The 26,076-nt window shown below is 28.6% G+C and overlaps 1 protein-coding gene across 1 annotated transcript in view; it reads right to left on the bottom strand.

The window, feature by feature from the left end:
• Positions 1-255: 255 nt before the first annotated feature.
• LOC113549375 (leucine zipper putative tumor suppressor 2 homolog) overlaps positions 256-26,076 on the bottom strand; it is a 45,361-nt gene continuing 19,540 nt past the window's right edge. Inside the window, exons 2-8 of the mRNA XM_026950647.1 lie at positions 16,211-16,378; positions 4,054-4,174; positions 2,747-2,942; positions 2,345-2,666; positions 2,056-2,229; positions 1,115-1,333; positions 256-920 (exon numbers count right to left, since the gene is read on the bottom strand). Of these exons, the coding sequence (XP_026806448.1) occupies positions 510-920; positions 1,115-1,333; positions 2,056-2,229; positions 2,345-2,666; positions 2,747-2,942; positions 4,054-4,174; positions 16,211-16,351 (1,584 nt within the window). The 5' untranslated portion in view covers positions 16,352-16,378 and the 3' untranslated portion in view covers positions 256-509. The remainder of the gene's footprint in view (positions 921-1,114; positions 1,334-2,055; positions 2,230-2,344; positions 2,667-2,746; positions 2,943-4,053; positions 4,175-16,210; positions 16,379-26,076) is intronic.

A 26,076-nucleotide genomic window follows, 5' to 3' on the forward strand; every position in this document is an offset into this window, starting at 1 on the left:
TCCTATTGTGCTGGAGGCATCTTGTACAATTTATTTTGTTCTAAACCATTATTGGCTTTATTAATCAATAAGTAAAATTACTAATGCACCTAATTAATTATCAGTGTAAAGTTTGAATTACTTTCAATTTTGCTTCAATTTCCAATCAATTAAAACAAATCGAGAATAATTTAAATAACAACGAATAACAATAAAGTATTTTTTATTACTTGTAAAAGTGTGTATAGTAAAAAGTACTAATCAGTAATCGTGTTAAAATTTGCACTTTTAATAACACAAAATGATTAATGTGCCTTCTCGAATAAGTATTCATAATATGTATATATTGCAACTATACAAAAAAGAATACCTACCAATATGATACATAATTTCAAAATTAATAGACAATAAAATATAAACATAATAAGAAATAATAACTATGATAAATGGTAAAAACTTCACACAACAATATATATATATAACTTCCCATGTGGTGGACTTTTAATAAAAAAAAAAGTCCTTAAATCTTTTTATAATTTAATGGCGTTTACGGTCTTCACTGTAGCGGCAGCCGTTTTTCGGGCAGTGCTCTTGCCGCTGGTGCAGTGGTCCGAGCACACGTTCATTTGGACGGTGAGGTTTTCGATCTGTGCCTCAAACGCTTGCGTCCTCCTGAACATTTGCACGTAGTTCATCTGAAGCTGTCTTTGGTAACACAACACTTTCTCCTTCTCTTGGAACCACTTGAGCCTTTCTTGATCCCAGTTCTTCCGTTCCTCGTTAAGCACTCGGATCAATTTTGCCGTATGCCGTTCCAGTTCTCCGAATTTCTCCAATGGCGAGTCTGCCTCCGTGTCCTTCTTCGGTAACAACGACTGCAGGTCTTCTGTACTGTAGCATCCGGACAATAACTTGTTCGATTTGCTCAACTCGTTCTCCACCTGCGCATAAGCAAAACGCGTCGATTATAATACCACCTATTTATTTATTTTATTATTTAGGTGTTTTATAAGTACAACTATTTGCTAACACGCCTTGTCACTAAAAATAGTGAAAATGCGATAAAATTAATTAAAAAACATTATTATTGTGCCTACAATAATTCTAGACGGAACTTAACGATCTAACAACTTACTTGTTCGTTGAGTCGTCCGACGAGTGAACATAGTTTGTCTGCTGCTAATTGGTCATTGTTGCAATTATTGCCGTCACCACTATTGTCACTGTTACGTCCTTCAAGACGTCTCCCTTCGAGTTCGTTGATACGACGTTCTTTTGATTCAAGCTTTTGTAACAGGTCTCTGACTTCTGATTTCAACGCGATCACTTCATGACCTTTTGTCGTAAGTTCGCTCTGAAAATTGGTATCGTTGAGTATAAAATAATAGTAATACGTCGACATCGTATGTAAAATTATCTATACAAATTTTTTTAGTCAGGGGCGTAATTAAGGGGATAAGTTATCCTCCAGAGCCTTATTTTACTAATATTGTATTATAATTTACAATTGAATAGTAGTTATCCATTTAAAATATTATAAATAATTGTGTTCTTAGTTTAAATTACAGATTTTTTTTAGAAGTAATTTAGTTTACAGCTTTTACTAAAAAAAATGTATCCCCTCCCAAGAAAAATTCTTAATTAAGCCACTAAAAAGAGCAAATTGAAGAGCCAATCGCCACTTCTAAGCTTTGTTTTTTTTTTTTTACAAATAATTTTGATTCTATTTAAGTACCTAATATAGTAAATTAGCTTAATTTTTTTAGTTATTTGACTATGATTAATTGACTTTGACTATATGATAGTTACAATAATAAAAAAATTTAATACAATTTATATATTAATTAAATGTTGCAATTCTTATTATTATTATAAACCATCTCAATAGTTTTATAAATTTGATTGCATACCTATTTTCAAATGTATTCATGAAATTCAAAAAAATTTAACTCAGTTACCCCTGAATTAAGATATATTTAAGATCTAAGTAGGTATATATTTTTTAGTATCTATACTTATATAGTAGGCAAGTTTATTGTTTATATATATATATATATATATATAATGTCTACTTACTTGAGTATCTTTCAGTTGTGATTTTACGTGAGCAAGTTCTCCAGATTTCTGACACAATCCCCATTCAGTTTCTTCAAGTCTCACTTTCAATTCGTCTACTTCTTTTTTCAAATCCGTCGTCTCTGACTCCAAGCGTTCATTTTCTTCTTGTAATTTTTTTTTTTCATCCTGCAACTAATGTTCATGACACAATATAGATATATATCAAATAGTATGATAAAATTATTGTTTTTCATATCCAATATCAATATTTAAAAAACCTTGATACGTTTATTATGTATATATTTACCTTGTACGTCTGCATCATAAGCATTTGTTCTAGCTTAAGCGACTTTTGCGCGGCCGTTTTGAGTCGATTATCGCCCATTGCTTTGATCCTTCGCAATTCCCTGTCCCAAGCGTTTTCCTTCTCTTGGTAAACTCTGAAGATCACTTGCTCGTTGTGCTCCATCGTTTGCCGTAGGTGCCTCAATTCACGGTCCCTGTCTCTTAACACTGTTTCCATTTCGGTCAACATTGTAGATTCAGATGGCGAAGGGGTCAGGTCCAACAGACTAGCTGACCCTTCGGATGCCGAGCATCGTTTACTGAGTCTCGCGAATGATTTCGAACTAAAAATTATAAAATTATTTCACGTTAATACATATATGAAAAATATACTCGTATTAGCACATTAACGTTCTATATATACCTGGGTCGGTAATCTCTATAGGAACTGTATGAGGAGGATGATTTGAAATCGTCTTGCTGTCCCAGCCGAAATTTGCAGCTAGTTTGAGCCGGTAACGACGACATCACCATTGGAGATGCTGAACGAAGTTTTCGATCTAACGTGCCCGAAGATATCATATTTGCTTTCTTAGATTGATGGTGTAGTTCATTGGTACCTATAATATATTGAAAAAATGAAAAAGTCGTAAAATTGGTTCAGGTATGATTCAAAGCGAATATTGTCGGTTTAAATTGTTACACATTGAAATATATACACAACAAACATCATGCATAGACATAATACCTATTATCTTTTATAATCTTATTATATAGGATAAAGTGAGACGTAAGTTAAAAAGTTCTAGTAAACTATAACGATATCCATTTATAAATTAATTTTGTTTAATATAATATTATATACAACCATTACAACCAAATGTTTTAAAAAAACGAATAAATTCTAAATTAATAGTATCTATTTAAATTATTATATTTGATGGTGTGCGTATCGAGCTCGCCTGTGGCCGATTGGACTGGTTGCTAAAATATGTTCCGGTAGGAATACAAGAGGCAGTCAGTTTGATTATGGGCGTTGGGAATTTAATTCACCGTTTTATAAAATTGAAGTTAGTGTCAAACTGTTGTTAGGTTTAAGGTATGTAGGTGAGTAGGATGGAGTAAAATAAATAATTTAAAATCTCGAAAAGTTATCTTATAAGTTATAAACAACTGCAACTGTAAATATAGACAAAATCTATATGGAAATCACCATACAATATTATATAACTATCTATGAGTTACCACTTAGGGAATATACATTATGGGTACTCGTTTGTAAAAAATACCGAGAAGATTTTTAACACCCCTCCCCAAATTACTTAATCGATTTAATTTGTTTAATTTGTTACTAGAAACCTCATTCAATATTTAAATATTTAAACTGCTCTAAAAAGTGATAACAGAAACAAAATAAAAACAACAATAACATACGTACAAATCATTATAAAACCAATATTGATAATCCATTCATTGCTCCACTCAGGATCTAATTTTTATTTAAGTACTTTAAGGCTACAGAATTGAAATTCTATTTTGAAAAAATACCGATGGTTGGGTGTATTGGTATACCTATGTCCTATATACAATATATATACATATAGGTGTTCTTTTATCTCGTATCGGTATTTCGAATAATCGAGTGTTTGTTATTATTATATATTATGTGCTTACAAACGGCTAGATGAATGCGGGAAAATCTCATTATATGTGTTATATAAATGTACTTACTGCCATATAGATGTCTGTGCGAGGATCTGGCCAGGATAGGCGTGGAGCCATATCTTTCGCCGTTGTCGGTGAATCTCATTGAACCCGGCTTGAAGGCCACTGGACGAATAACACTGTTTCCCTGCAATAAAACATCTACGATGAGTATAAGATAAATATGTATTATATACATGGATAGGTATACTCAGGCACACAGTAAATAATATTACGATTTATTATTATCATACTCATACATAACTATTTGAATAATTCGTCGGTTAGGCAGTAGTTATCAGGATGAATTATTTCTAAATGAGTACGACAACGTCGTGAACATAATAAATTATTATTAAATGTACGCATATGGCATATACCATAGACATATGATGTTACGGGAGTAAATTTGATTTGTTATATTTTAATTATCGGCGGTGACAACTTTACTGACAATAGATAGTCAATAGTAGTTTTTCGAGGGAAAAATGGTCGACGGTTGGCTTGTATGGATTCTATATGCGTTTATTGCTGTAAAATAATTTGTAGTTTATGCAGACAAATATACTTAAAAGAATACCGATCAAATAATATATTAAGTATAATACACAAATAAAACCAGGTAGGTATACTTAAAATAATTATTTAAGAACAGAGTATCCTGATATTAAAATAATGATAAATAATTTTTATGCACATCCGATGCATTATAATATGGGAATATATACGCGTCCATAAAAATGGATCAAAAGATTGTCTATCTACTTGCGTAATTTTTTTGACAGTTATCTTAAATTTAATTTATTAACTTGAAAATACATATATTAGGTATGTATTTGTTAAATACTTATATATAATAGTATTATAATAATATATGTATATTATTTTCGACATAAAGAGTCGTAGGTTACAGCCGATATAATATATAATATACTCTTTTAAATGTTGTTCTTCCGGTTTCGGATAACGTTCCCGTTTAAGTTTGTTGCAGTATCCGTACAGCGTATAAATGTATAATCCTACATAGATAACATATATTATTATATATTCTTTCTGCGCATGTGATTTTATTTTTCAACTATGGGCGCGTGCGGAACACCGCCTTCAAATCGAGTTCCGGTTTTTCTTAATTTTTTTCTTTTAATATTAATAATTGAACTCGAATAAAAAAAATGTGTAGATATAGATACATATTATTATAGTATTATTATACTTATATAAATATATATAGTATGAATAATATGCGCCATCGTCGTGCGACCGGCACCTCGAGGCTCGTATGGCAAGGTTGTAATTTCGACCGGTGGACGTTTTATTAAAGTGGAAAAACAAAATTAAAAAAAAAAAACAGCAAACAGCCGTCACGCCGGAGGCCACGTGCGTCTAAGATGTCTTTAAAGCGATTGATATGGTGCCGGCGTTGAGCAAGATTTAGATACAGGTCAGAATTATACAAACGCTCCAGGAGAGCATTGAAAACGTTCGTATTTTTCAAGGGATAAAATATGTAGATCAAAGATTATAAGAAAAATAAATTAAACATCGCTGTTCACGTTTTGACGCCTTATAATAATTTGTACGTTTATGATATTTAATAGACACCTATAAGGCTATAAAAGGTACAAATATGAAATAGGTATAGCTTATATAATATTATGATGACGTATCTGTGATTTTCCCGTAGTAATTATTACGATCCACGTGGGCCTGTAGCACAGCAATGATAATTTATTTGAAAAAATTATAATTTATACGTATTATATTAGTCTTTGATGGTGGTACTTGGGTAATTAACTTACCACGTCCATTAGTTGTATTGTACCTACATTTATATTAGTTTATAGATTTATACTCAAATTTTACTCATGCGTGATGGGGAGAGCAAAATCCATTCCGAAAATCTTTCATCTCTTGGTTACGCCATTTACGGTGTACGTTTGTTGGTAATTGTTGGACTGTATCTTAAGTATAGGTATTTTGCCGATTTATCGTAGATATCGACATTCGAGCCTTATAATTATATTATATAGTTTATAATGTTTACATAGATAAATTGCAGCATGACGATGGTTCAAACTAAATCATGATTATATATCAGTGTAATACTGTAATACATATATGTATATTACAATGAAATACATTTTATAAGGCGATTTGTTGTAGTCAAGTCGTGTAGCTTTGTTGCGTAAAATATTTTTGATGAATTTATTATTTTGTTCGAGTTGTGACGACCTATCTTTACAAACACCACTATAATATTATTATTTATTACAATCCATTACGGCAAACATCTAAGATTGTAATAGAACAATGAGTTTTTGACTTGCATTGTAATATCCAATTAATATTATAATAAAAACTTCACACACACGGTCGCGCGCACGCACGCACTTAATACTTAAAAGTGACACAATTAGTGTATTATATCATCACACTCATTGTGTATATTTGTAATTAGCCTTCTAAAGAATAAAAATAAATATAGATTGCATAATAATAAACCTTTGTCGTCATTTTTTTAAGCATACAATGTCACCGTCTAAGTAATGTACTTATTTCAATTGTACATTATTAAAAACCGGAAGTATATTACCACGATAGAAAATTCGTGTTGAATTTTCCACTTTCTTTTTTTTTAGATAGTAATCACAAGCGTTTCACTATATCAGACCAAAAATTATTAGTTTGCCGTAGTTTTATATTATAATAGAGATTATATATAAATGTAATATTTTGTTAGATAAATATTTGAATGACAAAATTGCATTTTTATTTAGAGACAATACATTTTAAGAAATCCGTTAATACATTTTAAATTTTTTGATTTTAATTAAAATTTAGTGAGTACGATGGTAGCAAATTCTCTGCTCTCATAAAAGTGACGACAGTTATAAAAAATATAGGTAGGTAGATTTTAAAGTCATTAATCTTCGCTCCGCTCAAAATTTCAATAAGTGACATAAAACAAGTTATTTTTTAAGATTTCGTTTCGATTTTAAATAGATACACCAAAAATTGAAATTAATAACACGATTTTGACATTTTAATAAGAGTATAAACTATAAATTATAGGTACTAATACGTTATAAAGTTACCAAAATTAAAAATTAGTTCGTATTTAAATTGTAGTAAAATGAGCATCATAATTATTATCACTTCAACATAGTTAAAAAATGATCAGACTCGTCACTCGTATACAAGGAAATTCAACTATTAAATTATATACCGTTAGCGTAGTTGTAATTTATTATTATAGGTACTATATCAGTATAATAATATCTGTACATAACGAAACTAAATTACTGTCTAGTATACTTATGTATATATATGTACAAATCTTGATATGTAACCGTGTATTTCAATGTATATATATATATTATTATGTATAGATTTAAATTTATAGAAAAGGTTTTTTAAACAATAACACTGGGCTGACAAAATAATAATAAAAATACAATTATGTAAACTGTTGTTGGACATAAAATAGTATATAAGTACTATACCTACATATATCATCATGTAGGTTAGCCAACTTGTCTGCATTTTATTTTATCCGGACATCTAAGTTTAGAAAACCAACACACTTAGGTAAATTACCTATACTTGCATATTCCTGTAGTAAATAGTTTAATTGGCATATGACGTATCATTTACATAAAACATTTTTATTTTATAAAAAAAATAGCCAAATATTTCATACTAAAGTATACTTTTTCTTTTCCAATAAATTTAAAAAATTTTTACCTACCTATAGGTATATATAATATTATTATAATGAGCTATACAGGGATTTGACACTGTTCACCGGGAAATGAGACGAAATCGGTAGTGACCGAGAGGATAAGGAGAGGCTAACAGACGTAAAGAAGAGAAGGAAATAAGAAAAAAACCAGTCTGTGTCAGTATATAATATACTCTACGACTGTGGGCGTTCGGTTAACGCATTCCCACGGTCCGTACCGGAGAGGAGAGATAATGCCGCCCGCCACTGCCGCTGAGGATTGTAAATAATTTTCGTCTCCACTCTTAGACCTTGTTATGCATGTATATATTATTATATATGTATACATGCCGCCGCACACAAACCAACGCTCGCACAGTCGTTGTTGTTGTACGCCAATATTATACGAGTATGTATGTTTTGTATTCACAAATAATTGCTATTTAATTTTATTTTCGTAATTTTGATTTTCCAAAAAACCACTATTGCAATTAGTTTTCAGACTAGGACAAAAATCTCCTGAAATATGCTGTTTTTAAAAACCGATACACATGCCCTAACCCTCATCCTCGTATACTTATATCTCGCCTGATTTTATTGCACATATGTCTATTCATGTTATACTATATTTAGTCGTGTCATTACTTTATTCATCCAACAATGACAAAAGCGTGAAAAAAAACGACATTTCCTAGTGAGGTGGTGATTATTTCCGTGAGCGTGCAATATATACAATTTTAAATAATGTATATTTACTACTTACTGAATATTGGGATATATACCTAAATCCTATATACACATTTTTTAACACTTACGTGTTTAAACCCCTGTTCACTAGGTACACTATGCTAATAATATTATGGAATGAGATAAACATATATAAAATAGGTGGAAAATTGATTACTTATTTAAATAAGTATAGTAGTTTTCTTTTTTAAATATTTCTGTTTTTGAAAATATTTATTAACATCGTTTGAAATTTATAGCGCTCCACTTATTTCAACTTTAAGGTTAAAAATGTTAAAATACATAAAACTTATTATTTACTTTTTTGAAATTAAATTTCATTATTAAAGGCTTTTTCACCTTTAGAAAGAATGTATAGGACTATGTAGGATATTCCGAAAAATAATTAAAAAAGTTCATACTATTATTATTTTATACACATTATTATTTTCCATTAACAATAATTTACTGTTATACAAATGTACATATTAAGATACCTAATATAGAGTTAATAAAATATCGTGAAATTTCCTCTGTATTAAAATATACAAGTCTTTTGATCATTATTTTTTGTTTAATTAAATAATGTTTTTAATAGATGATGATGATGATGATTATTTTTTTTTTTTATTGATATTTTAACATAATATTATAATGAAATTATTTTAATAATATTTTATTAATAAAATAGTTATAATTATTATGGATTAGTAATGACTAACGTTTAATTAGCATTACAGATTTTCATATTACCTGTAGACTATAAAGTCTATAGTATAGATTAGATATTATTTTAATTTTAACATTTTAACCATTAAACGAATAATAATTAGAGGTAAAAGAAAACATTTTCTGAATATTTAACATTTTAAAAATATATTGACATCCATAAATGCAACATTATAATACTGCTACTAAAATCGATTGCTTTAATGATCAATTCAATAAATAATTGTAATTTTTTCGATTCATTGTTGAAATCGTTATTCACATAGAAAAACATTGGTATCGGGAAGATAGCAGTGGAAAGGATTAATAACAACGTCAAATGAAAAGGAAAAGGGAGAAAATGAATTTATTTAATTGTATTCCAGTGATAATAATATAATTTTATATAATTTTAATATTTTATAAACTTATAAATTGTTAGTAATTATTACAAATTTGGTACAACAGAACTCGTTTGATGAAAAGCTGCAGTGCAATGGTATTATGTTGTTATTTGTTAATTTTGTAAATAGGTTTATAAAATGTTATCTTTTTTTCAAGCAATCAGTATTGTGAAATTTCACAGTAAGTTTTAAAACCATAATTTTGGCGATCATAGAGAAATGGCGGAATTACCGGAACGATTTTTTTATCCACAAACAATAATCAATAATGTAGTGTAACCTTAGTTGTGCATAGTACCTACTGACGATAGTAGTTGCAACAGCAGTAGTAGTAACAAACTAACAAAGACACAACGTATACACAAGTACATGCAATGTACCAGGCACATTGCACAAAATCCTTTTCAAATAATACATTAATGTGATAACGTATTTACTTATTTATGATTGTCAATTCGTATTTAACGGTTAAAGAGCTCACTATGTCTGTGGTATATTAAAAACGTATACAATTCTGAATTAATCTCTACATGTTCGTCTACGTCATGAATTTGCTTGATAATCAATCCTGAAATTTCTCCATGACTTTAGCATGTCCGTGTGGTTTACTACAGTACGTACAGACTGTACAGTACAGTAATGATAACTACCGTTGTCCATTATTACAACACGGAAAAGAATCGATTAGAATATAAGAAAAAAAAAATAAACAACACGCGGAACAAAAAAGTAAACAAATAAATCCGATGACCGACGTAATTAATCGGGTTTCTGTTACAGCTGCACTGAGCACGACTGAAACGTATCTGAGTATACTATTTGTTATTATTATTATAAAATTATATACCAATACCTACGTCACCCGCGTAACCTACATTTTATGTTCAATATATAATAAATGCATTAATGCCCATAATATATATAATATATTATCATAAACACGCGTATAAAATATACAATAATAATAATAATAATAATAATAATAATAATAGTAATAATATGAACTTATATATATGTTAAACACAACACACGTGCTAAACCAGTCTCGCCTGTCTCTCTCATTTCCCGCCAAGAGCACATATTATTATATGATGTAATACACCTATATATTATAAGTACATGAACGGTTAAAACGACGATTATCAGCGACTAAAATATATTATAATGATAATAATAATATCAATAATATATAATAATATATTATTATTGATTTATATACCGACGAGACCAGCCGATAGCTCGTGTAGGACATAAGACAGACAAAATGGAAAGGATTTACTTTTTTGTTTGGATTTTTCTCATTACTTATTATCTAAGGTCATAATGGTCGCCTATTATTATATCAACTGCAGTATAGTATATTCTACTACTGTAGTATTATTATATGTTACTAATTTATAATAGTAACATCGTACATTCATACACATTACATACAACATACATAATACGTATTTAAGTATTAAAGTATATTAGTGTAGTTTGACCACAAATAATATGAGTAATGTACTAATGTGTATAGCAATGAAGGTATAAATAGAAATATTTATAATAGTATACATGTCGCGGTTCCCGACTTCCCGCGAATATCGTTCCCATCGTAACTTGTAAATTATATTTTGCATAGATCATAAAACAACATCGACCGACGACCATTATTACTATGAAAACAATTATAAAATTTATTTATAGATTTAATGAAAATATTATGCATTTCTTGTTAAACAATAAAAAAATACGACGATTCGAGTTTAACATGTACGTTTGGGTTAATAGGTATATTTTATAGATTGTTGAATAATTATTATTGTTTTGGTGATATAATATTATGTATGTGATATATCCGGTTATAATAAAATGCAGTCTGTAATAAATAATAATATTTGGTGAACGATTTTAAAACGACGTTACGTGTGTTTCACAGTGAAATAACAATTTATTTTTATATTTATTAAGAAATACAACACAATACGTGCCGCCGTATTTTATTGGCGTATTAAATTTGATTTGACATTTATCAGAAAGTGTAACCTTCGAATAAAAATGCTGAGGTAGTGAGGTTTCGACAATTTATGCGGTAAAATAACCGATAAAAAACATGTGTCACATAGATATATTAATAAACGTATAAAATATATAATTTTTATGTTCGATTTAATATACTTTTACTTTTAAAAAATAATAATAATAATTCTACCGTAAAAGTATAAGATTTAAACGTACAAATGTAGACGAGTTTTAATGTTTAACGTTTAAAAAGTGCCCATAATATGCTTTTAAAAATATTATTATTGAAATTCCAATTCCCAATAATTCTTTATGATAGCCGATAGGAAGGTATTCAAGAATTATATAAGTAAAAATCATTTAAAATAAAAGAATAATTATTAATTGTCCCAATGCTAAACAGCTAAACACTATAATATGTAACACAATTACATGACAATAATGTTACACAAATAAACTATATGTATTATGTATAGCAAGGTACGATAAATATAAAGGAAGTTTGTGCTTACATATTATAGTTTAATGAATCGCGTGGTTAATTGTTCCACGATCATTATTTTAATTTTTCTTCATTATTTTTACTTTCCATAGATATAACCTCAAGTCATATTGTGTACTTATACATAAGATGTTATTATTGAAAAAATCAATATAATAGTGTAATCTATATATACATTTTAAAATAAGTAGATAATAGAATAGTACATATTTTATGATTAAAAATTAAAAATATTACTTAATACAATGTACCTATACATAAAATATTATGTTTAAGATAATTTAAAATAAATATCGACATTATTATATATTGTCATAATATAATATATAATTAAATAGGTATTTGAATTTATATATTTTTTTGTGCATAATAAAATAATATACCGTTACAATACGATAAACGAAAGTCTTATTATAATATGTATGTTTATTGTATACATACTAGGTAGCATACTAGCATGAGCTGGTACATTTAACACTAGACACTTATCTGACGTCTCAATAAATCACAATGTATATTGTATGTAATGTTATTACTTATTAGGTACATAGTAAATATTGTCTTAGCTAATAGCGAATAAAGGAAAAAAGTAGATTACTTTCGATTCATAAAATGTGGTTCATATACTTACAGGATAATTTTTTTTAACAAAATTCAATATTTCTCATTATTAACATTTTTTATTTTTTTAATAATTTAAAGTCACTATAAGAAGTATGTTTTCCAAAATTTTTATTATTTTTTACTATTTTTACTGTAATTTTTAAATGCGACATACATTTTCATTTTTTCATTTCGAAGAAGAATATTTTACAGATTATTTCGATACATTAAGTTGAATTTTATAGTGTTTTTTATTTAATTGATGATTAATGATAATCGAAATTCGTAAATTATAATATAATATATTATAGATTAATTTTCTTTAAACACATCACTCGTTAGTATTCACTATATTATATACATTAAAACATATTATATAGGATTTTTCAAATACTTAATTAATATAATAATGTATAAAAATCATTTATATGTTATTATGTTATACATTTTATTAAAATATAATTGGATTCTAAAAATACTTTTCAATGACTATAGTTTTTGTGTGATATAGTATAAGTAGCACTTACAAGTAAATATTTTTATTGTTTCGCAATTAAAATTATATTTATAATCAGGCTGGTAATTTTAATTTGTTTGTTTTTTGCTCTGCAAATACGAAATTGAATTGTAAAATTAGAAATAATTATAACCAGAAGAATATTTTCATTCCAGAAAAAAAATTTTAAAGCTATTTATTATTTATTATTAGTTATTTTAGAATTATTTTTTAGAAATTTATAAATTCCTATAGGTGTTTATTTTATCATTTATGTTATTTTAAGAGTTTAATCATAAATACGTATCAAATAAATGTGACTAACCTAAAAGAATATTAACTGTGGGTTTATTTGTGTTTATAGTTTTATAAAATGTTTTTAAACATGAATGCATATTAAGTAATTTTTAAGAGCTTCAAGTTTTGAGTTTTACTAATAAGTTTAAATTATAATTAATTAAATATTTATTCAAAATTTGGTTTCTATAAACTCCGAAAAATAATTTGCTTAGAAAATTAAATATGTATGTCTGTTATCATTCAAAAGTTAAAAACTTTAACAATAACTAAAAATATAATTTTTTGAACCATTTTAGTTTATAATAATGACTTAAAAAGGTTTTGTACATTTTAATACTTTAATAATGAGTGTCCTTATACTCGTATGATAAAAAGATCACCCTGTACAAAGTGTTATGTATTTTTGTCTATACATGTATCTATACAAACATTTTTTGTATGCACCATTACAAAAGCATTAGAAAGTGAAGGTATAATACTAAAATAAACATAAGTGCAAAAATACGCTTAGTCTTTGAATACAAACGTTAAAGATTTCAAAACTAAATATTTAACTGTTTTCATAATCAGCATTTAAAATATGAAATATTATACACCAAATGTATCTAATGCCGATTATATAGTCGAAAGTCTGTAACTGTGCTGAACTTACTGTGTCACTATTATCCTTTGCACGGTAGGTATATGGTATATTATTTTAATTTGAAGATGAGAAATTTTCTTATTGCCAAACTTAAGTACTTGATATCATTATTTATTTATATCATACAGGTTGATTCTTTTAAATCTAATCACCATCATCATCTCGAAAAGTATTTAACGTTTTTGATAATATATTTTAACATTTAAAGTTTTGTCCAGTAAAGTAGTGGATCAACATTTTGTGAAGTATCACTCCTCACTTACATCATTTACACATTAAACACATTTACAAAATATTAGCTTATAATACATATAAATTATACAATAGATTACAACAGGCACGTAGCTAGGAATTTCAAAGTGGGGGGAGAGGGTGTTATTCAAAATTATATATACATAAAATTAGTAACTTTACGTATATTTCATTATACAAATGCATTACAAGTGAATATATAGTGGTTAGAACTTATAATAACTACTTGTTTGAAATTTAATTTTTATTACTAAAAAGGAATTTTCCGCTTCAAATTTTACAAATTTAAAATATTTTATTATCTAGAAAAGTAAAAAATTCAAATATTGGTAACAATAAAAATAGTGAAAATATATTTTTTAATAAAACTGTGTTTATTGTTAAAATAATTATCCAGAATAAACACATTATACACACGTATGGCTCCGTTGTCGTTGCTATAAACGGCGATGGCCATTTATAATAATCAGAAGGATTTATAATAGGTGAAATCGATTAAAATCTTACTATGCGGATACGAGTCTTATACCTTTATGTGAGTTAAATATGCCGTTAATATATTGAATATCAAAACTCTATAAATCAAATAATATTCCCAGACAATACCTACATATTTTTGAACGGAAAACGAGTATTTTATGTTTATATAATGGATGGTAGTAATTACCAACATATATGTTTTTACATAATTAACAATGTATTTGTACTGCAGGTATCAACATTTCATATTTAGTATGTATAATTAAGAATGACGAAATATCATTTTGCCAAATTTATCCGATGTTAGTTCTGGCAAAAAATATACGCGCGTAGGCACACGTAATTATATATTAATAATTGTTCGGGGCCATATATTATGTACATATTTGGTACAAAAATACGCAATTTGACGTTTTTCGATTCGTCAAGGCACACATTATACTCGTAGTATAGTATTTAATAGGTATACGATATGTATTCTCAGATTTCAGACTAATTAAATTTATAGATTATATCGTTTTCCTTATTGTTGATTGAAATAGTAACAGGACATACTTTTTTCCCACGTTCTTATGTTTAATCTAGATATTATATCTTTATATCGATTTAGTACCTACATTTATAATTTAAATTGAAATCAAATTATTGAAACGCACCTGATAATCTACAACGGAGATTTGAATAAGAATGCACAAAATAACGATACCCAATTATAGTCAATAAAACACGAATATTTTTATTGGGATAGATTTTGACTTTTGAGTCAAATATATAATGTTATTATGTTAATAATTAATGCATTCAATATTAATATAAAAAGAAAAATTATTTCTGATCTGTTTTAAAATTAAAAATGGGATTTGAGTTATGGGTAAATTATACATGTTCTTTAAACTTAAGCTTTAAAATATTTACCTTGAGTAATATTTTTATATTTTTTGGATTAGTCGTTAAAAATTTCTTTGAACGTATTTATTTAATTGTTTAGATTTTTAGTTTACTATAAAAAAGGTCCATAGAAGAGACATTTAAAACGACTATGAAATATTATATTTACTTTTAAATTGTTTACGCTTATGGTTTATCAAATTTTTGACACGAAAATATAATACATTCTTCAGTATCGTTTTCGTTTCAGATCCTTATTTTCTAACACGACATGACATCTTGAGTCTTGACGGCGTCGTGCGCTGTTTCAACCCAACGCAATATTTTAAACAGAGAAAAAGGTTTCGACGATATAAAACCGTATAAACCTTTTTACGGTATGTATACAGACATCGTCTGCAGTATCAGAAGACTGATGCAAACATAAAATATTATAATACAAAATGTATGTGTTTACCTTGGATAAGGAAGAAGTGATGTGCGGTGGGGTGGGCGCTGGCGTGGGCTGTTGACTCCCTCGGCCACTGCTGGGCGACGGCGGTGGCGCCGAGTCGGGCGATGAGTCCTCCGAGAAAAGGGTCTCGTTGCCGCTATCCATGTTCAATACTCATAACCTGCAGCGATTCTGGAATGTAACAAAAACAGAAATTTTTTTTTTGATTCGTTTCAAGTTATATTGGTTCGTGTAGTTTATATATATATAATGTAGTCCTGTAGTAGGTACACTATAAATATTATACATGCTGCAACGTGCTAGCGTTTCTTTTTTGTATAAAATTATTATATTCTAGCTTGATATAATAATACCTATGTATTTTTACTATATATATTATGATAATTATAATAGCATTATATATTTATATATAATATAGGAACGATGTAGATAGGTATTTACGACACGTCGCGTTGGCTACAGTGGCTATGGAATAAAAAAAACCGGCAGCGTAATATAACAACTAAATGCGTACAATAATTGATGGGTACATGTGGAAAATTTGAATATTTTTGTCTATGGGGAATTCACGTTTGCCTTAAAACGCTATTATGCCGCCTATCTTCCGATTGCCTGCTGCCGCGCCGCCGTAATGCACTTTCGACTAAAAGTGTGTTATTGTCCATCGCCGCAAGAATTCCTTGTATTCATAAGAAATACTTCATACTGTATTAGTTTATAATATAGTAGTTAAGTAGGTATAGTACCATCGTTTATAAGTGGAATGCTGTATCATAAACGTGACCGATGGAATGATATATTATATTAATATATAGTATTATACTTCTCTTATTCGGACATCCTTAATGTATTAGGCACGAATCGTATAGAGATTTTAATTCACCTCGTCATTTGATAAAAGAGCCTTAAGGGGATTTACAGCGATTAAACTTGCAAAGGTCCAACTGATAAAATGATTAAAAATAGCTTTAAATATTCAATATAAATTCTTTTTTTCTATTTTTATCGATTTAATTTTGAATAATTGTTGAGGTATAAATGGTATAATAATTTATCGTTAAAATCTCATTAAATAAAAATATATAAAAATTATAACCATAGAATAATTAAACAATTGCATAATTTAAGCGATAGTAACTATGAGATTTATACATTTATTTTTTTCTTTATTTCTTATACAAATACTTTGTTAAGTATATTATGTGGAATGTGTGGTTAGATTTATAAGTTAAAAATTACAATTTCATAATCTGAAAATCAATTCTTCTGTTAAAATAATTTATTTCTTATAATATTTCTAAAAAATATATTTATATTTTATACTTGTGTATATTTTAATTTTTGAGTAAAAATTTTCCTATCAAATTTAGGGAAGGTTAGGTTAGTCGTCATTAGACAGATTATAAAATATGGTTTTGTGTATTTTAAAATTGTTGGATCTGGAACATTTGGGTTTTTACAAATATGATTTAATTTGTAATACCTATATCTATAATTCAATACTCTGTGTTGTACATACAAATATTTCCGAATAAAATTTTCTAAAATTGTAAGTCAAACTTGGGACGATAAAATATTAATAAATATCTTACGTGTTATTTGTTACTATATCTATCAATCAGATGGATTCGCATATTCACGTGTATTTTGCGATCGACATGGAAGTATAATATGATGTATAAAGAAACATGTGATGTACGTCGGTCATTTGCACGTGCAGACTGTGCAATGTAAGTATATATTTTGATGTAAAATATATTAAATAATTAAATACACCTCATAACTATTAAATAACATATAATAGCGGTAATAGGCAATTGGTAAGCCGTATAGGTACTGCAGTATGCAATGTACCATGTATACCTAATATGTATCATATTATATTATAATTATATTTATATGAATATACGTTAAAAATATTGGTGGTTACAAGGTAAGTGCTCACACACACATTGAGATAGATATTATGTGGATCGATTGGAACGCGTTTTCCCTGAGGCTGATAAAGTGAGAGGAGATTTATATTATGATTAATTCGATTCCGCGCCATTGTACGTATATGGCGCGCGCGCAGTTGACGGACGTACATAATATCGCGCTAGAACCGTTAGAATTATTAATTTTTTTTTTTTTTTTGGATCTATAGTTCAACGTGTTAAAACGGACGTTGTTTCATTTGAGGTATATTTAATAATAATAACAACAATGCGTATTAAAAAAAACATACACAGTACACACACATGCGCGCGCTCACACCCGATACACTACACCGTGCGTTGTTTTTGTGTGTGTATTTTTTTTGCCGAGAAAGCGAACCGACGATGTTGTTTTATATATCCATATAGACTGTAATATACTAAAAAATATACTATATAATATAATATACCACAGTACCACACGCGCGGTAACTGCATACTGTAATAATAATATGGGTACAACCTATACATATAATATACTGAAACTATATATTGTGCGCGTATATTATGCTCCCAGCAGTCTAAGCGTCTATATAATATTATGTATAATAATAATTTAAATGGTTGGGTAGGCGAAAAGATTTCTACGACGTCAATAATCGTTTTCTTTATTTATTTTTTTTTCTTGTCCCATTATTACGACTGGGCACGCAGAAATGACGTTTTCATTAGCGACAACTATATGTATAGTAATGGAATGGATTATATATATAATATAACTCTATTATATATGAATAACTATTTTTCGTACAAGTAACAGATTTTTTTTCTCCTTTTTCTCTATAACGGCTGGTTGAACGCGCGTGCGGTCCACGTATGATTTTTTTGTACGCTGTGAAATAATAACACACTTTTACTGATATTTATTTTATTTTATCATAATTTTTCACGATAAATCATCTTTATAATATATAATGTATGTTTATATATTCATCACCGGTAGACATGGTCAGTACCAGCCTTCCATCGTCATCACGGAGCCATGCAAATATAATATATAATGCAAAACGATATATACGTGTAATGTGTATTCATATATACCTATAAAATACACGATTCATATAATATATTATTAATTTATTTTTAGTATTGTACAGTCCATTGAGACTTTTTGAAAGCTTTTCCATCAAGTTTCCCCATTTAACCCGATCCACCGTTTATCTCTTTATATTGACTCTTTAATGTCTTAGATATCTTTTCTCGCCCAGTCTTATTAACACTGATGAGATCAGTATATAATAGATAAAAATATTTTAACCACTGCAAATTATACTATTACAGGTGTAATATAATACATTTTATTATCTATATCACATTTCAGTGTTTAATGTAAAACCTAACCTATATTAAATTTTCCGTACATTGAGTATTAGGTCTTTAACACAGTAGTAGGCAGTATACATATCATTACAATAACATCGTATCTATATGAGAAAAAGTATAATAAATGGGTATATAATATACATATATATTATATTATACTTAATGTATCGTATTCCTTTTTTCTATATCTATGTGCTTAATTTTTTAAGAGAGTACAATAATGATTACTTTGTCAAGAAAATAGTCGTCATCAACTTACTATTTGAACATAACAATAATATTAAAAAATAATGCTTTTAGAATTTTGGATGGTAAAACACATACATATCAAAGAATATGATAGTTTTGCAGCTCGTATTTGGGCAGGTACATTACTGTCATGTTAATATAGTTAACTTCAAAAAATGTGTTAGTCTCGTCGCATATGCTATGAATATATACTATAATGATGAGTTTGGTAAACATGATGTGGTTATACAATATATGGTATGTAATCGTTCAGGTACTAAATTATTTTAAAATTTGAAGGGGCAAGTTTTTAGGCCAAAATTAGACTACAAGAGTTTCAACACTCAAACTTCTATATCGATTAGTACGTGTGCACATAATATATTATACACATAAATATTAAATATACATATAAAAATATATGACGCTTCTGTAACACATCCCTATAGCTATGGTAGTATAGAGTGAAGTGTACTCGGTTTTAACGACTTTCAAGACACTAATAGACAGCGCGTTTGTACACATATGATATAACCGGTCTATCGAGTGGGTATAACCTCTACGCTAATTTCACGGCTAATTTGATATGACGTCATTAAAATCTTTTTTTTTGGGACGTTTAAGTCTCCACCATCATTTATATGACGCGTGGTTACCAGTGTCAAGGTTTCCGAAATACTCGTTCATCAGATTTTTAATCATACGCATGCAATTATTGTATATAATAACTAGTGAGCAGTGAACATCTATTACTTTTCAGATATTTACCATTTCGAACCGGAAATAGAAAACATATCGGAAGAAGGAAAACAAAAGCCACGAAATGTTGCATATTTAATAGGTGTATATAGTAAACACTACATCTGTGAACGACGGTGCATCGTAATCTTCAATGTAAACTGTAAGTGGTTTTAACATGTAAAGCCGTATTTTATATTTATCTATTAAAATCAGTTAAAAGCGATGATTATTATAATCGTAAAATTACGACGAAGATATGTATACGAATTTACCAGCAGAACGTTCTGCAGTAGGTACTTATCTCGGATTAAAAAAATAATAATAGGTGATAATAAGTGATTACGAATAATGATGTTATTAATACTTATTATGTACATAATTCTTTCGTACATATAAATTTCCCGTTTTTCATCAACCGGTCGTCTTGGCATAATATGTATTATGTTTATGTATAATATCTATGTATAAAACTTAAGCGTCCGTCGACTCCTCCGGTATGCACACGTATAGACGACGATTTATCGTTCAATTCGGATAACAAATATAATAATCGACCAAGTCGTCGTCATCATGTGCAATCGAAACGTAGGTATATTATGTGTATTATGTGTAATAAACACATGTATAGAACACACGCTTACAATTGTCATTGTCGCATCGAAATGTGTCAATAAAAATATGTCCATGTTACTGCACGGTTGGACGCGTCTAGCTCTTGCCAAATGTACTGTACAGTCTAGTGTTTCCCAACTGGTGTTCCGCGGAACCTAAGGGTTCCGTCAGCCGATGCCAAGGGTTCCGTGAGAAATTTGAGAAAATATATATTAATTAATAATAATTTTGATTTGAATTATGATTTGAACATAGAAAAGCTACAAAAATTATACGGGGATTCCGCAAAACGTTCAAACGCCTGCAAACGTTCAGCGAGTAAAAGAAATTGGGAAACACTACAGTGTACACAATTTTAATTTTAAGTTTAATTATATTCATTATTTACACAATATTTAATTGTTACTTTATTTTAACCGTGTTGCTGACCGTCAGTTGTTTTATATGTACATAATATGATGTGTCGTTAATCATGGGCGTCCTTTGACATTTTCCTAGGGGAGGGGGGGCAAACTTAATTTAAAAAATAACTTACATTTTATTTATAGTACATTATTATGTTTATTCTAGGGGGTCCCGTCTTGCCCCCCTCCCTGGGGACGCCCATGCCGTTAATATGGTACCTATCATTATTTTTTCCTGCATAAAAATAGACATATATATTGATATTAAAATATAGAGAAAACAAGAGCATGTATAACTTGTATAAAATATAGATTTTTCTTGAGCGTGCGCAAAAATGGGAAATTGATAAGATATTTAATAATATGCACTCCGTTATCTGCTCATAATATTAAATATGAATATTAGGATATATGATATATACAAGTTGTATCATACAACAACACACAACTACAGTTTGATGAAAACGATTGATTCCTCTTGTCCGTGTTATACTCCTATATTATGTAATATAACCAGCAAATATGTGCGTATGTGAAAGAGAGAATAATCTGTCTGTGCTATAGTCTCCATCGTACGCGATCGTTCTGCGTCTCGAAAATGCGTAATATAATATACAAAACTGGAAAAAAACGCGTCGTCGTCCAAAAGGATTTATGTGTTTTCATTCGAAGCGTTGTTTATACATTATAGGTATAATATATGATATATTCTACAAGTATATATATATTGTGTATATCAATCGGGTCTCGTTTCTCCACACACAATCACGGTCGCGCTCACCCATTTCGTTTCCGATAGGTTCACCGTAGAATCTGTTTCCACACACAAACCAGTTTTTCCGCGCGCTCGTCTGTTGAGACCGCACACATGGCAGTAACCCTGCGGACCGAACGCGCGCATAATAAATATAATTATTAATTTAGGCTACAGCTGCCGCCAATAGAAAACAAAAAATTTGTATCGTAATAAATAGGGCGGCCCACATCGCATACTGGTAAAAAAAAAATAATAAAACTACATATTATGAATTTGGCATAGAGAGCGTGCAATCAATTGATAGCTTATTATAATATACCGACCAGATGAGGTGCTTTTCTTATTCTTAATTGTTTTCATACAAATATGAAATATGTATACAACTATCAAATACTTATAAATTATAAATATATATTATATACATAATATAAAATATATTAACGCGTATACAGGTATTTAAGTTATTTTACCGTTAACATAATTGACACATTCGCGCACACGGGCATGTTCACATCCAACAGTAGGGTGTGGAAATCTGAAACTTGCACACATTTATTTTTGCGGTTTAGCTACTTACAAGTTACAATAAATGTACGTTGCAGTAAATATCACAATGGACGTATGAAAATCCGTTCCAGTTCAAAAGGGCTGCACCCGTCCTCCGTATTTACTCTTTAGGTAATACCCAATAAATGTCCTCCTTTTTTATATATAAACGATGAGAAAAGCACTTAAGTACTTATACATAGATAACAACTACCATTATTCTCCCTTAGACTCATATTTCTTCAAAACGCACAATAAACTACCCAAACAGGAAGTATATCTCCTTTGTATTTGTGTATGTGTGTATGTGGTGTGTTAATATGTACATGTGCACAATACCGAATGACTGCCGTCAGTCGATCATGCTGCAAATGTGGGGACTGACGAGGAGGGTGACTGAATGAATAAAAGATAGTAGGTATGAATTCTAAATAAGGACACTATATCGTATAACAGAAACAATTTTTTGAGTTCACACGGTAAACGTTGATACAACAAAGTTATAGTTTTCTTATTTTCAGTAAAATATACATTTATAAAAACTTGCAATTGATGCACAAAACTTATTTCATAATCGACAAACTAAAAATTTTGTTGTAAAAACTCGAAGCAAAAAAAAAAACTGATTATTTGAATAAAACACTGTCACACACCACAATAATTGCTGTAAAGGTGAAGTATGATACTATGATGGATAACTCATATTATACTAAGTACACTAAATTGAATTATCTTACAAACTATAGAAAATAAATAGAGTAGTGGAGACTAGAGGTTATAGGCCTCTATATATTTACTTAATTTCCCAACATCAATAACGTTATTTTAACTAGGCTAGATGGTGTATTCTCGTAAATAAATAGAACTATTATTATTTTTATAACATATTATATTATGCGCGTGTATTATTCGGACAATATTGAAATTCACGTTATTTTAGTTAAAAATTATGGATAATAATTGTAAATTGCGAGTACGTATTACGTTATTAACCCGATCAAATATATAAAAGTATACTCAGTTTAATTAAAAACAAAACACAACAATACCTACATATGCTCTCACAAAAACATACTTATTATTATATATTGCAGAGACGTAACTATAATTTAATTTTGAATATGGGAACTCTATGATACTTATTATTGTGTAGGCCCTTGATTAGAAAAATAATACGTGGCCAAATCACGTAGGTAATCCCATCCGCGGACATGCTTACGAATAATATTTCAAACACGATTTCTATTAGACTTCGTAACATGAATTTTTAAGGATGTGCATAGTCAATAAGCTAGTAATAACGTAGTATACTATGTAATTATTTTATATTATATTTATACCTATACCCTTTTTTTACATTTACCTAACTGTACAGTAGATAATTATATTATCATATTCAAACATACATAGAATAAATATACATGTATATAATGTATTATTATGTGGTATATGATATAAAACAAAACTATATAACATAAGCTTTTAAAATGAATAATTACTGTTGTTGTAACGCTTTAAGATTATATTATAATTTATACACAATTATTATCATCGTAAAAAGTTGTATTAATGACTTACGACAATACGACATCGAGTGAAAGGGTGTACCTATGTACAATGAAAATATTACATATACTGCAAAGCGTTTTATAATGTAACATTGTAACGTATTTTAACCCCTGACACGATTTAAATTAAATCGCACTATAAGAGTTCGAACTGCACTTCGTGACCGTGACCAATATATAAATATATATATATATATATATATATATATATATATATACATATATTATTTATTATTATTATAATTTCACCACCAATTTATTGCTTTTAATCTGCTGTACAACATAACATGTATAAGTATTATTACGACATGAACCATTGTTCGGGTTAGTGATGTGTTGGGTGAGGTGGGGTATAAATGAAACGAAAAAATATAATAAAACCCGTTCGGCCCGCTCTTTACATTTCCGACGCTATATGTTGGAGAAATGTAATGGGTTCGAGGGTCGTATTAATAATAATGCGACCGTCGCGACCGTCGGTCGTCGTCCATGTATATAAAACCTCACGAGAACAACACTCGGCGGCAGTCCTTTACATACTATTCCGTCGCGGTACGTATATTATATATTTTTATTATATAATATTCCAACCTTCCGTATTTGGACGTCGTTAAACTGTAAACCAACGAGAGGAAACCCTTCCCAGACATTATTTATCCATGGTGATTGCACCTCGTATATGGTTTAGAAGAAAATATAAGTAAAACCCAAAAATGAAAACGTATTTAAAATTTTTTTGGAAAAATATACACAATAAAAATAGTTCCACATGTATAATACACATTATAATTGATAAATCATAATATATGGTAGTGCGCCAGTGTCTACATAGTTTAATATACGCACAAACGGGAAATTATTAATTAATAGATACACAAATTATAATATTATGTATTACAACCTACATTTTTATTTTATACAATGAAACCTCTTTCAATCGTTACACTTACTTATCCGGACGTTCGGGATTACTATATTATATATTATGCATATGCTCATACCTTTAAATTTTTTCATTATTTTATTAATTTATTAAATTTATATAATACTAAATGAATTTATTATTATATAGTTGATCCTAAAAACCTGTATAGTATACATATTATGTAGCCATGTAGATCAATATTTATATAAATACAGTACATCATGGAATATCGCATATTTAAAAATTATTTTCAATTAATTTTTTACATTGATACGTTGATCTCAGAAGAGTAAAACAAAAAAAATTACTGACTTAAGGACAACATTAATATTTATGTATATAATATTACATGTTTACATATATAGTTATTACTGAATCAAAACTGTGATGTAAAGAACGCCGATATTATACAAAATATCACGTTTTTAGAATATTGAATGCATTTATTTTCTCACCGATTTAAATTGTTTACTTGCAGTAGGTCGTAATATATTATTTAAAATGCATATAATAAACCGTCATGCTTGAGATTCGCCTACGTTGTATAGTCTTGAACAGTAATTTTAAAACAAACGAATTCGTGGGAATTTGATTAGTTTTTAATAATAAGTCCAGCAGTATCCTTACCCATGAATTGTAAAATATATATTATTTAGTACAGTACAGAAAATATCTTCTGTTCGTATAATAGCTACGTAATATATACTGCATATATATATATATACACATGAATACATACTATATAGAACTATTTATATTTGTTATAAATCATAGAATTTATTAAATAAC

This window comes from Rhopalosiphum maidis, chromosome 4 (assembly GCF_003676215.2).
Source record: "Rhopalosiphum maidis isolate BTI-1 chromosome 4, ASM367621v3, whole genome shotgun sequence".
Lineage (NCBI taxonomy): Eukaryota > Metazoa > Arthropoda > Insecta > Hemiptera > Aphididae > Rhopalosiphum > Rhopalosiphum maidis.